Here is a 15,812-nt window from a genome sequence, read left to right on the forward strand (position 1 = left end):
CCCCCCCCCCCTTCTTGTTTTGGCCTTAGAACAGTTTTCATTTTAACTGCAGGGTTGTCTTCGTGTGTGGCATCTGACATTGCTCAAAACACAACTAAATTACACATCTAACCACACTTCTTTCACATAGCCAGTGCTTTCTTTCATTTTTCTATTTCTGTTAAAAGGAGCTGCACAGATTTCTAACTCATCCCCAAAGTGGACATGTAGTAGAGGTGGGAAGGTATGCTAGCATTATAGTGAACAACACTGCGACTTTTGCCTCTTGACAGAAATAATATCCACCATAGACAGCACTATGCAAATATCAAATATGTATATCCTTCACCTTTCACTCAACATTCCTTGAAAGAAAACATACTCATCTTTCAGCAGGTATTTCAGAGGAAATTCAAAATAATCCTACACTCAGTTTGCTACTGAGATCTCTCAGGTCATGAAAAGCACAAAATACAACCAAATTCTAAAACAGAACTCTTGAACAAAAGGGCAGCACAGTGGTGCAGCAGGTAGTGTCGCAGTCTCACAACTCCAGAGACCTGGAGTTTGTGGGTTCAAGTCTTGCTCAGGGTGACTGTCTGTGAGGAGTTTGGTGTGTTCTCCGCATGTTTGCATGGGTTTCCTCCCATGGTCCAAAAAACACTTTGGTAGGTGGATTGGCAACTCAAAAAATAGATAAATAAATAAAAAAGTAAAAAAAAAAAAAAAGTGTGAATGTGTATGTTGACCTGTGAAGGGCTGGCACCCCCTCCGGGGTGTATTCCTGCCTTGCGCCTGATGATTCCAGGTAGGTTCCAGACCAATCACGACCCTGAACTGGATAAGCGGTTACAGACAAATACTGAATTAACTCTTGAACAAGACCAACATGAAGAAAGAAAACTATTATAAATCAAAAGTAGGACATGAGAAGTACTGAAAAAAAATACATATTTTATATTTAGTTGCTGAGACTTCCTGGTTATAGTATATGAAATATTCAACATTTTTGGTAAAATGATAAATGCTACTAATAATAATAGAATACAATTAGGGCTGCAACAACTAATCGATTAAATTGATTAAAATTGATTGTTAAAATAGTTGGCAACTAATTTAATAATCGATTAGTTGGGTCTAAGCTATTATACACATAGGTACAGTTGCTACACGTGACGAACTCTGGAAGAAGGGTTTGAAAAATGGCGGAGGCGGTCACAGCAGAGGATAATGTTAGCACAAGCTGAGAGAAAAATGTACGACCCAAGTCATCAAAAGTATGGGAGCACTTTATATTAATGCTTTCAAGGAACAGCGTTAGGTGCAAAATGTTCTCGCTGATCTCGCATGGCACAGCAGCACACCATCACTGCATGAGGGCCTGAAAATGAAGCCTGTTGGAGCTATGTGTGAAAGAGATTAAGTATAGTAAGTTAATTCTAATTTTTCTCTCACTAAAATGTTACTAGAGACTCCTAGAGTAGTTAAACAACATTTGTTTTTCTTAGTACATTGATATTACACTCGCGTTTAGCGAACAAGCTTTAGCATCCCCCCGAGTTTTCTCTTCCACCTTAAATGTGTCAATGCTCGACCAGCAGTTCCAAAACAAGCCGTAGTTTTAGTCAAGCTAACGTTTGCGATGTTAGTTTTTCTCTCACTCAATGTCACTAGAGCCTGCTAGAATAGTTAAACGAGATGTCTCATTTTTAGTAAATTTATATCACTCTTGTATTTAGCGAGTTTTCCGTTCCACCTTAAATGTGGCGGCAGTTACATTCAGAGTTAAAAAAAAATCCAAACATTTTTTAAAATAATATATTTAAAGCCTTTTTCAAGGTCATTTCTGACTGGCATTGCGTGTTAGTGTTTGAGTATCACAGCCAAGTGTGTATTACATTACATACACTGTGTTAAATATTGATAAATATAAAATTAATGTAATGGTTCGGTTAATACTTCATGTAAACGCTAATTTTTAATAATGGTAGGTTGTGTGTTCCTTATAAAATTACAACATTAGTTCTCTAAAATCTTAAATATCTTAACGATATCTGATCATATGTGTTAGTTGAAATTCCCTTTTATTCTCAGCACATGGCAGCATCACCCAATATCCATTTATGTAATTTCAATTTGCCTGCATTGTTGTCTGCATTTTAGATCAGTAGTTATTAACTTAAAAAAGGTGTATGTTCATATCTACACTTTCTTTCTCACCTCAGATAAAAACAGCCCAGCATTGCTGACTAGGTTTTAAAGAAGATCTGCACACTACAGCAAGCAGCTGTTCTCACTGATGGTATCCTGAATATGCTAGTAACAGACAGGAAACCAAATTTGGCTTGTCTTCCGTTTTATCCGATTAAGAAACGATTAATCGAAAAAATAATCGACACATTAATCGATTATCAAAATAATCATTAGTTGCAGCCCTAAATACAATTCATATCATGTAGACAGAGATTGTGATTCCCTCAGTGTGTTAAGACGGCCTCACTGTCAAGATTCTACTAGTTGCATTATAATTGGCTATCTGCATATATACATTTCCATATATCGTTTGGTACCAGTCCAGCATTCCTCTTTCTACACATCATACCAAAACAATTTGTGATTAGTCCTTCGCAAAAATCTATTTTCCTGTAGGAGGCAGTTCTTGGCCATGTTAAGGGAGAAAGACACGCAATGTGAGAATACGAAAATCATAACATGATAAGTTTTGAATAAACCAGAATATTGTCAATGTGACACACAATAGCATGGCCTTGTGCAACAGTCTCCAAATGCATGTGAGGAAATTACACCCTTATGGTGCAATATATATGATGTTGGCCCTGTTTATGGGATGTACTGCATCCTCCCAGTATAATCAATTTATTATGTGGATTCTACATCAAATTTGTCCAGCTTTTCATTTTCATTAAGATGGCCCAGGTGGACCTGAATTCCATTTTTGACCAAGGCAAATTGTTATTTAAGTAAATCACTATATAACATATCACGGTGTATAACGGGTCAGTCGCTTGATGAGGAAGAGATTTGAACTAACTTTAAAACCCAGCTTTTATACCCACTGAAGTTCAGCATGACTATCACAAACTGCAAGAATCTGTGCCATTGTTCTGATGTGAAACCAAACAATGAGTTATGCATCAAAACAGTGCTAGACCTCATCTTTAGAATGTCAGTACAAGGCTTTATTTAATGCTGTAATTTGAAACAGTGGGGTCTAAAAATGCAAAGAAAAGCAAAATGTGTTTCACATCTTGACAAACAAGGATGCTAATCGGTTTATGCTCCTGAAGGCATAAGAGTGTGTGTACATGTGGAAGAGTGTGAGAGATAAGTGGGACACGGTACATTAAATGTTAGCACATTCTGACGGAGATTTGAGTCCTACAGACGTTTCTACTCATTCAGCGGCTCTCAGACAACAGAGCGTAACCTACACAACTAACATCAGGAAGTAATGAGCCAGTGAATGGGTGGTGTGTGTGATCATGTGTTCAACTGTCAGCATCAAATCTATCATAGAGCATGGGTTCATCTAAAGGTCTTCGCTGTGTGAGCGCATGTTATAGGCTCATTCTGACAATGTGTGTGTACATGAGACAGAATAAAACAAAGCATTATGTGACAAGCTAGGGCCACTTACTGACTCTATAATATCAGCCATAATAAATGCATCTGTGGGCAACTACTGATGAAAATTCTTCCAAATTAGCATTCATGTTTAAATTTTTCATAAGAATTTTTGTTCTAATTTGAGTCAAAAGTAACAATAACTCAGATATCTGCATAAACTTTGGGAGAATGGGAACATAAAAATAATTTTGGACATTTCTGACTGGTAATACAACCAACAATAACCACCACCACCACCACCACGACTTCTTTCACCATATTCAGCAATATGACATCCCAAAGATGTTAAATAACCTGCAAAGGGTCTAGAGATGCAATAGTGCATAAACACTCTTTGGTGTCTTGGTTGTCAGGCGACCCTAAGGCCAATCCTGATCCAATCTGACCCTGAAATGGCCATGGTGTAGCAAGTGGACAAGATTCGCACAGGGCACATAATCAATGCACAGAGTCATTCTGTATTCAGCTCTTCTCTAACCTCAGCCCTCTTTCACCTTGAGCCAGAGTAAGAAAATGAAAAGAGGACAAGAACAGCAGCAGTGGCTGCTGGCTAGGAGCTGCTGAGCATACGTACAAGCAGCGTCAGCAATTAAACGGCTAACAAGACCAGAGGGATAAACCTCACACAAGCTAAAAAACAAAAATATTTTATTATTTAGTGATAAGGCAAAAAATTGTTTTACTTTGTACTGTGAGCATCATCACCATGATTCCATTATACAAAATATGATATTACTAATTTTCTAGGAAAAACGGAAAATCATAGATTTGTTTGCATTCAGCCACAAGAACATTAGTGAGGTGAAGCAATGACGTTGGATGATTAGATCTGGGTGACAAACACCACTTCCCAGAATGCAGTTATACTGCTCCACAGACAAATGCATCTGGGATTCATGTTGTGTATGCGGATCTATCCAACACTCTAGCAGACACTTGCCATCAAGCATGGACACCTTAAACACATGAGCAGTTGATTCAAAGCCTCGCTATACATTTCGTGGTGTTCTAAGGAGCGCATACTAGCTGTGTGTGAAATTGAACGTCTGTGTCCACAAAAATAGCCCGATCACATAAGACTGCAATGTGCATACAACTGTAGCCTACAGGTTGTAAACGTAAATTGGCGCCAAGTCCTGATTTTCTCACGTCCGAAGGTTGACCCTGACAAAAAGGGGCCACAGGAACTGCATTTTCAATCCTGAAACGCCTGCAGCTGTGAAAGGGCAAATGAGGGGTTACAACTGCTCCCAATGCTGACTCTTACATCATTAGCTGGAACCCCACCCTCTTAATGTGTCTCCCACACAGACATATACGCCTGCTACCATTCCCAAAAGCAATGAGATGTCCAATCTATGTATCCATGACCTCTGTTTGACTCGGTCCCCCCCCCCTTCGCTCCCCACATGTGCCCTGGCAGTGAACCCCTATCAGAGATGGAGAGTGTGAGCGAAAGTGTGACTGGGTGATCAGGCTTGAATGGAGAAGTGTGACACAGTAATTCGGCTGTTGAGTACACTAATCGTTCTGCACTGAGCTGAGGTCAAAGCATGTGCTTATCCATTTGTTTTGCCTTTTATCGTCTTCTCCACTTGTGTCTGCCTGAAAGTGCATGAAAAGGCATATGGTACACTTAGTAGGTAGATAGCAGCCAGCAGGGTTTGGCAATATGATACTGTATAATAATTGTTATAAATAACATCACATTTCACTGTAGACACACTGTGGATATTGTCAGGACTTCAGGAAAAGCTTTTTCAAACATCACTGAAAAGAGCATACTTCATTTTGTTTAAATAAATTGTGAGGCATAACATTTTAAACATTGAAGATAAAAATCATTATTATAATTATAAACTTGATAACATTTTAAATGCATTAATGAGATTTTGGAATTATGGCAGAAAAGGTTCATTCCTGAGTATTCTCAAATCCTAAGTGTACATATACTAACTGCATTTGTAGCAATAAAGCAGCAACTCTATTCATGTTTAGTTTCTTATAAGTCCAGATGATTGTATACATTACATTAGGAATCAGACATCAGTTTGTTGTCCGTTTGTGGTATTACTAGTTTTGCAGTATACTGTATCACTACAATACTGATATCAGGACTGATATATATGTAAATATACACTGAATAATAATTGAATAAGCAATATGTCTTGAACCCTAGAAAGCATATCAATATCAAATGGTATGGGTGTTGATATTGTGTCACCAGAAAATGCTGGACACAAAAAAATAATCTAATGAAGCTGGGGTAGTAGACTGCCCGCAACTTCACCACAAGCAGACCTTGAACTGAACAAAATTGTACAATCTGCAACTTCTTTTAAGGGCAAAAAGCTGCTAAAAACTGTAGAGGTAGTAAGCCAAAATGTAAGTCTTTGAATTTTTTTGATTGTTTAAGGGATACTTTCATATAGTGGCAGAAACACAGGCAAATTTTAGATTTGTTTAATCTTAGCTGATGAAACATATTTGTGGATGTGGGAGGGAATATATTCATTTGATTTTTTTCAATGAACAACTGCTTTAAAGCCTGGAGCTCTGAAGCTCCTGATCAAAACACAGACTAAAGTAGTCCACCTCATAATGAACACTACACATAGCATCACAATGACAGCAGACACCCTGCAGCCCACATCCTCATTGCCATGGCCCAGATTTGACATGATAAGAGCATGCATCTTGAGTGTGCATATTCTTGTGTGTTTGTTTTGCCTCTAGGGAGCAGAACATAAGGCAGGGCTGCTGTTTATCGGGTTACAAAAGTGGGTGTGTACTGGGCTTCTCTTGTCGCCTGCGAGTCTGCCAACGCCTTCTTTCTTTCTATTTCTCTCTGAGCTTAGCAAGAGAGAGCACATACACACTTGGGTTGCATAATCAACAGTTCAATGCTTTTTCAAACCACATGGTAAACAATTATTTCTTGAATCAGTCTATGTTGGTAAACAATATAATTACTTAACGTTCAATATCTTATTCTCTATTTAAAACAAACTAATGTTAAATGTTAAAGAAAAATAAGTCAAATACTTCCAAGTATTTATGTAAATAATCTAATACTAGATGGTAATTTAAAGCTACTACAATTAAACAGTCAAACTTTCACAAATTTCAATAAGCGTGCAATTTGTGGAAGATATCCAATTGCTAATTATCTGACCAACATTTGCAACTGTGATTTTAATACAATTATATTATCCATTTTTTTCCATTAGATTTTAAATAGCAAGACACTCTAGAGGTCTATTAAGGACTGACACCACACTTAGTATCAATATCAAAGTAACAATTCTGGCATTGTGACAACTGTATTAATGTACCTCCTAACAAAGGTGCCATATGCCGAACACAGTTCCATCTCAATGACACACTCCTTTTTCATCTTTCTAGGTCTCACATTGTCTCACTCTCTTTTCTGTAACTACACTCTCTGACAGTGAGCAGTCCTGCAGCTGGTGGCCAGCTTCAGCAGGATGTGAATAATCACGTGACCCTCCTCACCACCACCACCTCTCGTCTTTCCCCTCTTCCTTTCCTTCTTTCTCTTAGTTTCCATGCTCCAGCCCCACCAGTGTTTCAGCTGCAAGAAGTGACTAGAAAACAGGCCTGGCAGCCACCTTTGCCTCAAAGCTTAGCTGCCTTTTTCTCTCTTTCTTTTTGCCACTACCTGCCTAACCGGACCACTCTACAAAAACCACACAACACCACAAAATACCCCCCCCCCCACCAACACACCATGCATCACCACATAAAAACAGCTCCAGATGCACCGCAACCATACACTGGATAAGAAGTTACAGACAGTAAATGAATAAACGTGAATAAAGGATTATATTTAAATGTGAGTGAATGGGAGTTAGATGTCACATGAAGAAATGCCCTAGCTATATAGAAGTATATTAGAATCTGGCCCCTGATGGCAGCTATTTTAGATGTGTTTTCTTTTAAATTAATTTTAAACTACTATGCAAATCTAAAATAACTGCCAACAAAAGGTGAAACTGACTGACATTAAGGACGATATTTTACCTTGGGGGGTGAGGGTTGATAAACTTTACCATAACAGGACTGAGCCAACATCTGGAACCTTGCTCTAAACTGCTTTTAACAAAATCGTTTGTGTAGTGTTTTTAAGTGTTGAAGACACACATTCTCAAAACCCTGTATCTGGATCATTTACAGTGACTGTAGGCCACATCACAGGTAAGGCTATATTGAAAATGAACAATCTAAAGTACAATTAGGATCTGCAGAGTATGTGAACTGATACCTTAAAGACAAGTCATTCTCTAGAGATGCTGTCAATCAATTTCATCTTTGTTTGTTACTGGCTGTAAAGGCGGAAGTCAAAGCTGGCACAGGAGAATGTGTGAAAAAGAAACTGAAAGTTTCTTAATGATTTAACAACTGTACACCAAGTATTTCTGAATATTTTAAGCTAAGAAGGCGTTCTGTAGAGAAACTTGCTAACTAGAATTTCTTAGTAATAGTCATATTTACTATCCAAATCAACCAGTGCTTCTACATTGGTGAACCTACTTCTGAATTGTTATATATAAATTTTGTATCTTTTACACAGGCTAATATGACAAAGTAAAAAGAATTTAGGCAACATTAAGTCCTTGTTAACTGTATTAGCCCTATTGCTTCAAAAGTAAACTCCAGATGTCAAACATGCCATGCCCAATCAGCTACAATTAACAAACACTACATTTTTCACTCAATTTGAGCTTTAAAGTGAGACTACTTCATCACACACAAGATACAGTCCACAGTGGACTATCTGTTCTAATAGGCAAGGATAAAGTCAAAGTGCAACTGTATTACTGTATAATATTAATGCTTTAAAGTTATTCCACACCTCAACAGTCCAAATTTTAGCTTTAACACAATCTGGGGAAAAAAATGTCAAGTAAATTGAAGGAACTATTGTGAACGAAAAATACGTCTAGAGCAGTGTTGCCCAGTGTGAATGTAAGAAAATGTCCAAAAGCAGGTTTGCTCAGGAAGGCATTATTTAAGTCAATATGGTTATGGTAATGTACAGATTAAAGGAATTAAGAGTATTTTTTTTATCTACAGGAATATCAAAATCATATTGGCATCTGCTTATATTGACTCAAGAGATCTGAAAGATGTTTCACTCAAGATATTTTAGACAAATACTCAATTACATATTTACTACATATTTTTGTGATGCTATCTTTTACATTTTGTACCAGTTTCAAGACTTTATCCATGTTTCTACCTGCTTTTGGCAAAATTCAGATATCAGCAATAAACCACCCTACAGTAGGGAATGCGCGTGTCTTTTTTTTTTTGTGTTTTTAATTCTCCTTACCCGATCCTTCTCATGTGGCAGCAGACGGACAGGAGGCAGTGAGTCGAGTGAGACGCAGCCAGTGCCATCATTCTGTGAACTGCGACTCACAAGCCTAAACAGTGGTCCTGCCTTAGACACTCGTCCATGGGCTACGGCCCTCTTCAGTGCCAGTCGCAGCTGCTGGTGGAAGAGACCTGGTCCCATAGAGCCACTGCCTGAGAGATAGCCAGCAACATCAGCCTGGCACTTCAGAAATCGCTCAATGCTCTTCAGGGATGAGCCTCCTGCCTCGTGGAGCCCATCCAGGGCCCGTTTTATCAGCTTGTTCCAGTCCAGGCCTGGCTTTTTGGAAGAACTGGAGGTGGTACTGCTTCCTCCTCCTCCACCTCCACTACAACTACCACTTCCGCCCCCGCCTCCGCCTGCACTTCCACCTCCACCTCCACCTCCGCTTCCGCCACGAGGCTTAGGAAGAGCCAGGCGGCCTGGATTGTCCGGATCTTTGTAGGAATTCAGGCCTTTATTTGAGACCTTGAGAATGGATCCATCTTTAACGCTGAGCTCAAGGTGCTCCAGAATCGTTTTCCGGTCCAGGCCATGTGACATAGACACAGCATTGCAGATACGCTCCTCTGAAGGCCTTTGCTTCTGTTTCTTGACCTTCCGGATGGCCTCCAGGATCCAGGTGGTGTAGAGCGGATTGGCAAGCTTCACCATGGCTGCAGTCAGTTGTGCACACAAACACTCAAAACAAACACAAATATACAGGAAGCACCCAGAGGCCTCAGCCCTGGAGCTGCCTGTTCTTCACTCTACTCCTCCTGCTCCACGTCCTAGGAGGCTATCCTTTGTCCCTGGGCCGTGTGGCAAGTCTCTCAAAGCCTGAGCAAAAGCAATGAGGGAGGGGGCTGATCACCATAGCATAAGCTTTTTCTTCCCCCCCCACCAACCCCCCAGCCCCAAAAACAAATCCGGCTACCCCAGCAACCCCCCTCCCTCCACGCTGGGTAGCACGAGAGCAAAGAGAGAATGCCCAACAGCGGCAGGAGTCCAGGACAATTCCAAAGAGCGTAAACTCACACCACGTCTTAGCCTCCAAATCAGTGTGTGCAAGAAGATGTATTATCCAGTAAAGTTAGAATGCATTTTAGGTAAGCTGTGAATTTTTCAGTCTTCCACAGAGTGCATGAGGGAAACAACTCCACAAAAAAAAAAAGACAAAAATAAACAAAAACTATTCAGAGAAAAAACGTGGACTTCATTCTGAAGTTCTCTTCTGTTTTCTTGCTTCTTAATTTATCCACAATTCTGACAGTTTGCACTCTTTTTCGTAAGTGGTCCAAAACAGATCCTTTCACTCAATAGGCAATCCCCCTCATGCCAAAATACTCTTCAGCTGCAGAACCCTGCACACAGAAAGAGAAAAATTAGTGAAAGACATAAGTCACATGTAGTTTAGACACTGTAATTGCTTAATTTCTCTTAAATAAATCACTTAAATGTTCTTTAAATTAGAAAGTATGCTGCAAACGAACTTAACTGAACTTAAGCAAAGTTGCACTTGGCAAATACACACATCTGGACAGGTAATGCAAACTGGAGAATTCATTACCATGACAAAAAGATTGAGATGTAATCTGGATCTGTCAAATAAACAAATCCAAATAAAAACTAAGCATTTGCAGTTTGGGATGTAGGAGCTATCAACATCTATTCAATCTTCAAAAGAGCACTGAAGCTTGGGGGACGATTTATTTTGACAACTTAAAAGATTAAATATATATATATATATATATATCATCTTCATAACTCCACTAAGCATAAATCCTATCCACTACATACAAATTCAAACAGGTGTGTAAATAAGCTGAACTACACTGATGAATAGGCATTAAGTGTGTGTGGAAAAGAAATAAATAAATAAATACATAAAAAAGAAAAAAATGAGACAACGTTGTAAAAAGAGAAATGTCTGTTGGTTATGAGGTGTCTTCTTCATTTTGTCCATCTAAGCCTTAGAAACCTTTATCTGTATTCTAACAAAACACAAGAGCATCAAAATAAGAAAGAAGGAAGCCTTTCTACACTTTTTTGACTTGGTTATACCTCTTAGACAGAAGGAAGGGGGACTGAAGTGCAATATTCTTTTCAAAGGAGCTTAACACAGGATGTAAATAGCAATGGTCAACAAGTCTGTGACAAGCAGTAATGATTCTGAGGGGGTCATAAAACTGAATTGGATGTTTCACAGCATATCACCAAAGAAAAACTAACACAAGATCTCAAACTTTTAGCAAGACCGTATTTGACTTAAAACTACAGTGAAAACTTTTTGGTGCTACAGGAGAAGAAAGAAAAAAAAATCTTTCTCTTTTAAAAAGAACCACTAACAACCAGTTTCCAATCACAGAGTGAAGAAAAATTTAACCAAGCAAAGAAACTTTTATGCATTAAAATGGCTCTGAGTGTTCTTGCTTATTTTCTAGAAACACTTTACAAAACCCTTAAAAAGAACATTTTTTTTGACAACTTTTTGGAAATCAACAAGTGAAAATGAATGGGTGCCCAAACAAAACCGAACCAAAAGTTCAGAAACAGACCCAACCTTAAGTTGAATTAAAGAAAATATTATTCACTCTAAAGTCCAACATTCCACACAGATGGACCTTTCTTCAAACACCTAACAGATTATTTGGTGATCATAATTGCCTTGTGCTGACTTTATAGTTATAATATTTTCTCTTAGAACGTGTGTCTGAGCTGTCACAAAACAGACCAGGTTGTGTGTTTCATAGTATACTGGCCTACAAAACAAAACTCTTGCATTAAGAGCTTACACACAAGCTATTCTGGGGATATAAACAGCACGAGTACCGACCAAAACAAATGCCAAAGATCCCAGTGCACATGTAGTTTTTTTACGTTGTTCATTTTCAGCAAAGCTACTTTTACCTCACCAGTTTGAAGTGTCAAACTTTTAATGTACTATCTATTCAGACTGGCTGCAAAGTACTTTCAAACAACTATTAGACCAGTCTTTCTATGACAACAACAACCTTAAAAACCGAGAGATTGTAAGGCTACTGAACAGTCAGTTATGGTCTAGACTTAGCCCACAATAAATCCAAAAACATAAAACTTAAAGCAATACAGAAACGTGGTGCAAAACATGAAGCAAAAACTATAAACAACAAACACTTTGCTCGCTACTTCAGACTGAAATAACGCACTGGAGACTAACGTGCACATTTATACAATTAAATAATAAAGTCAATGGGTTCATAATAAGACCCAGAATATTCATTTTCATGTAGTTGTAATTTTAACCAGAGTAACGTTTTACTTTGGTGAATAACACAGAAGCTAACTCGCTACAACCCTTCCCGCTTGGTTAGCTTAGCACCCAAAAAACAGCCAAAAAAATGAAACAGGAAAAAAATCATGAAACGGAAACATTTTGTCCAAACGAAACGTAAAAGATTAAGGAGTTCATCACTAACAATAAACAACGGCGAAGCACTTACACCGAAATGAAAACTAATCTATTTTGTATCCGCGCAAGCAAAAACACGGAGAAAGCTTCTGTTTTCTACGCGCTGCTACTGTTAGCCTAGCATTAGCCTTAGCGTTAGCCTTAGAGCAGGTAGATTCCAGAAATTCCGGAGTCGACTCCCAGCCAGATTCAAAACTATGGGAGTCGGTTCCTTCACATTGCTGGAAGTCCAAAACACAAGATCTTTAGAGGTACAGCTGATAATCACAAGAATCACCCTAATCAATTATATTCACCATAGTAAAGAAAGTCTGGCAGTTTTAGGACATTTAATTAACTGATCCTCTATAAACCACTACATAAATTTAAATCATACTGGGTAATCTGTATTACATTCTTCTTTGTAACTGTGGGGAGATATTTGTGCACTAGTTTAAGTCTGTTTTCATTAAACATATTACATTTTACTCTGGTTTCCACATTTCCAATTTCAAATAACTTTTAAAGTTTATTGTATTATGTCCATTTGGTGTTCATTATGTACTGGAAGATGGATGAGCTTTTCCTATTTGAAACTGCAATGACTGTCAAAAACAAGCAGATTTAGACAGCCAGGGTTTAATCAGTAATAAACTTAGGGAAGCAATAAAGCCAGCTTGCAGGGCAGGACACTGAATGACTTAAATAGTTTAAAAAATTCATCATTAGGGTAATTACATCTGGGAAACAACTTGTAAATACATAACTTTGGCAAACTTGTGAGTCCCAGTAGAGGGATCTTAAAAATCAGACAGGTCAGCTGAACAAAATGAGGAAAATACCTAAGCTACATTGTAAATATTAAACCAATATTGCCATTGCAGACATCACAAGCCTTTTTTGCCAGTCTTGGACACTGAATGTAGTATGTTACATCAGCCAAAATATAAGTTAGGCCAAATACAACTTTTCATAGATGTGAAATTTGTACTTTTGTGACGAAGAGTTAGGACATTTCTATAGTGTTACTTTTATACTGGCCATTAAATGTTTCTTGTATTATGTCTGTAAATAAACATGTTCTTCACCTTGAGGGCACACTATTTTACGTAACTGAAACCTTAAATATGGTTGAAATGAGAAGTCCAAGCCTAATTCTAAGAAATAAAACTAGACATTAGTGCTCAACAGAGTCTGAAGCATCCGAGTCAACTCTGGATTCCCGAAACACAGGACACGAGGAGTCGATTCTTTGGGGCTCGCTACGTTAGCTTTAGCCGATCTCCCACTGAGAGAGAGCCGCGGCCTGTGGAGACACACAATGCGACCGAGCCGCGAAGAGAATCGGCGCGATTTAGGCTTAGATTCTGTAATTATACCTCACAAATACATAGTTGGTGTCCAAGGTGGTAGATACTGTATATTTAAACGACCCCAAATAAACAATACGCCGCAATCACGAACGAGTGGATTATTTTTAAGAGGAAAACATCCCGATTTCTCCCTCCTCCTTCTCCCTCCTTCCCCCACTAACATTTTTACGCGGCCTCAAACCTCAGAGTAAGCGGTAGAAAATGCTTTCAAAATAGCTTTGTACAACTCTTACAGCACTGAAAGAGCTATTATTTACCTTTTTTTAATATCTTGTTTTGTCCTTCGCGGCTTTCCTCGGGAATAATCGCAATCTCCCAGTAACACGCCCTCCGTACGTCCTCCAGCACATAGCGGTGCAGCGCAGCAGTCGATGCCGAGGGAAGCGACGCGGGCCTTGGCTGTAGTTACCCGCATTCCCCGCGCTCGTTGCGCCCCCTGCCGGTCGTGCGTGCGCCCGCGTCTCTCGGCTTCGGGTTTGTTTCAAATCGGGACAGACCCTCTCCCCCTCCCTCCATAAAAATAATAAACAAACAGAGAGAAAAGCGCGCTGTTTTAGCGCGGGTGTGCTGACCGTGTAAGCTCACCGGGGTTGCGAGGTCTTGTGGCCGCGGACGGAGCGCTGAGGAGCAGTGAGAAAAGCGCACAGCGAGCCCGCAGCAGCGCAGCCAGAGAGACGAGCCTCCGGAGCGAGCGCCATCTTTCAGAGAAACAGCAGCGAGGGGGAGGGGGAGGGGCGGCCAGCGGGGCGCGGGGAGCGACAACAAACTCACTCACACTCCTCAGAAACGAGAGAGAACCTGTGTGTGTTTGTGTTTCACAACAAGGGGACAGGGAACGGCAGCAAACTCACTCCCTCTCCTCAGAAACGAATATGAACGCGTGAGAGGAGTGTGGAGTGAGGGTGAGGAAAAGCAATGCAGTGAACTGAGGTTGCCTTAGGCACTGTCCTCCAACTAACACCCATCCTTTAATAACGAATGAAAGCATGTTTGTGTTTGTGTTGGCTACAGGTAAGCCATGGTACATGGCTTTAACATGCATTTCAGGTGGTTTAGCCACATATAGACAGACAACAACCGAGAATGCCTCTCAGAAGCAAAGTGATTAGTTCATTAAGTATATGCCTACACTAACAGATGGCAAGTCACTAATAGACATCTGATGTCATGTCTGTACTAGGAGCTTTGAGTGTGAACAGATTTTTGTATGTTTTTATCTGTCACATCCTGTGGTAAATAAATTGTTCCAAATCTTATAAGTTTGGTCCTAGGTATATATTTACTACAAGTGTCATATAGCATCATCTAAACAATGAGTTTGTTTAGTAGTCCATCGCTATATGCTGTGAAACTGTGAAAAATCAGTCAAAAATACATTTGTGAGCAGAAAGGTTTTTAATTCCACACTAAATTTATTACAGATGTTTGAAACTTGTAAAAATACATTCAATTATTTTGAGGTAGTGACAGACACAGTAACATAAAATTGACCTTGTGGCAATTTAAAAGATTTTCCTTCATTTAAAGATTTGAAGCACTTGCTTCTGCTAGCCATTTGTGGGTAAATACATTTTTCTGTCCCAGAGTTGTAATGATGAAACATTTATTGCATGCTGTTGATTGACCTCCACCCTGTGAAATTTGCTTCTCATTTGCATCGACTTGGGAAAAGATAGAATTTTCATTGCTCATTCCACCAGACCTCCTAGCTCTAATTTCCACAATCCTCTGAACATAACTAACTTACTACAATATTATGAATATTACTATAACATTTACACAGATTATATACAAGTTTGATGATTCCACAAAATAATAATAATAATAAGACCACAAAGGACCTGAGACAAATAATATGGTTTCTCAAGTGTTCTTTAGTAAAAAAAAAATGGTTCTATATAAAACCCTGGACACACGAAAAACCTTATGCGTGATTAAATGTTTTTTGCATCATAAATAAGTTCCTCAGATCGCTGGAGAATGTTCTATAGATGGTTCTATA

General features: G+C 39.1%; 1 protein-coding gene across 1 annotated transcript in view; it reads right to left on the minus strand.

The window, feature by feature from the left end:
* LOC136676477 (histone acetyltransferase KAT6A-like) overlaps positions 1-9,817 on the minus strand; it is a 41,011-nt gene extending 31,194 nt beyond the window's left edge. Inside the window, exon 1 of the mRNA XM_066653536.1 lies at positions 8,984-9,817. Within this exon, the coding sequence (XP_066509633.1) occupies positions 8,984-9,682 (699 nt within the window). The 5' untranslated portion in view covers positions 9,683-9,817. The remainder of the gene's footprint in view (positions 1-8,983) is intronic.
* Between the last annotated feature and the right edge of the window lie 5,995 nt (positions 9,818-15,812).

This window comes from Hoplias malabaricus, chromosome X2, assembly GCF_029633855.1.
Source record: "Hoplias malabaricus isolate fHopMal1 chromosome X2, fHopMal1.hap1, whole genome shotgun sequence".
NCBI classification, from domain to species: Eukaryota; Metazoa; Chordata; class Actinopteri; order Characiformes; family Erythrinidae; genus Hoplias; species Hoplias malabaricus.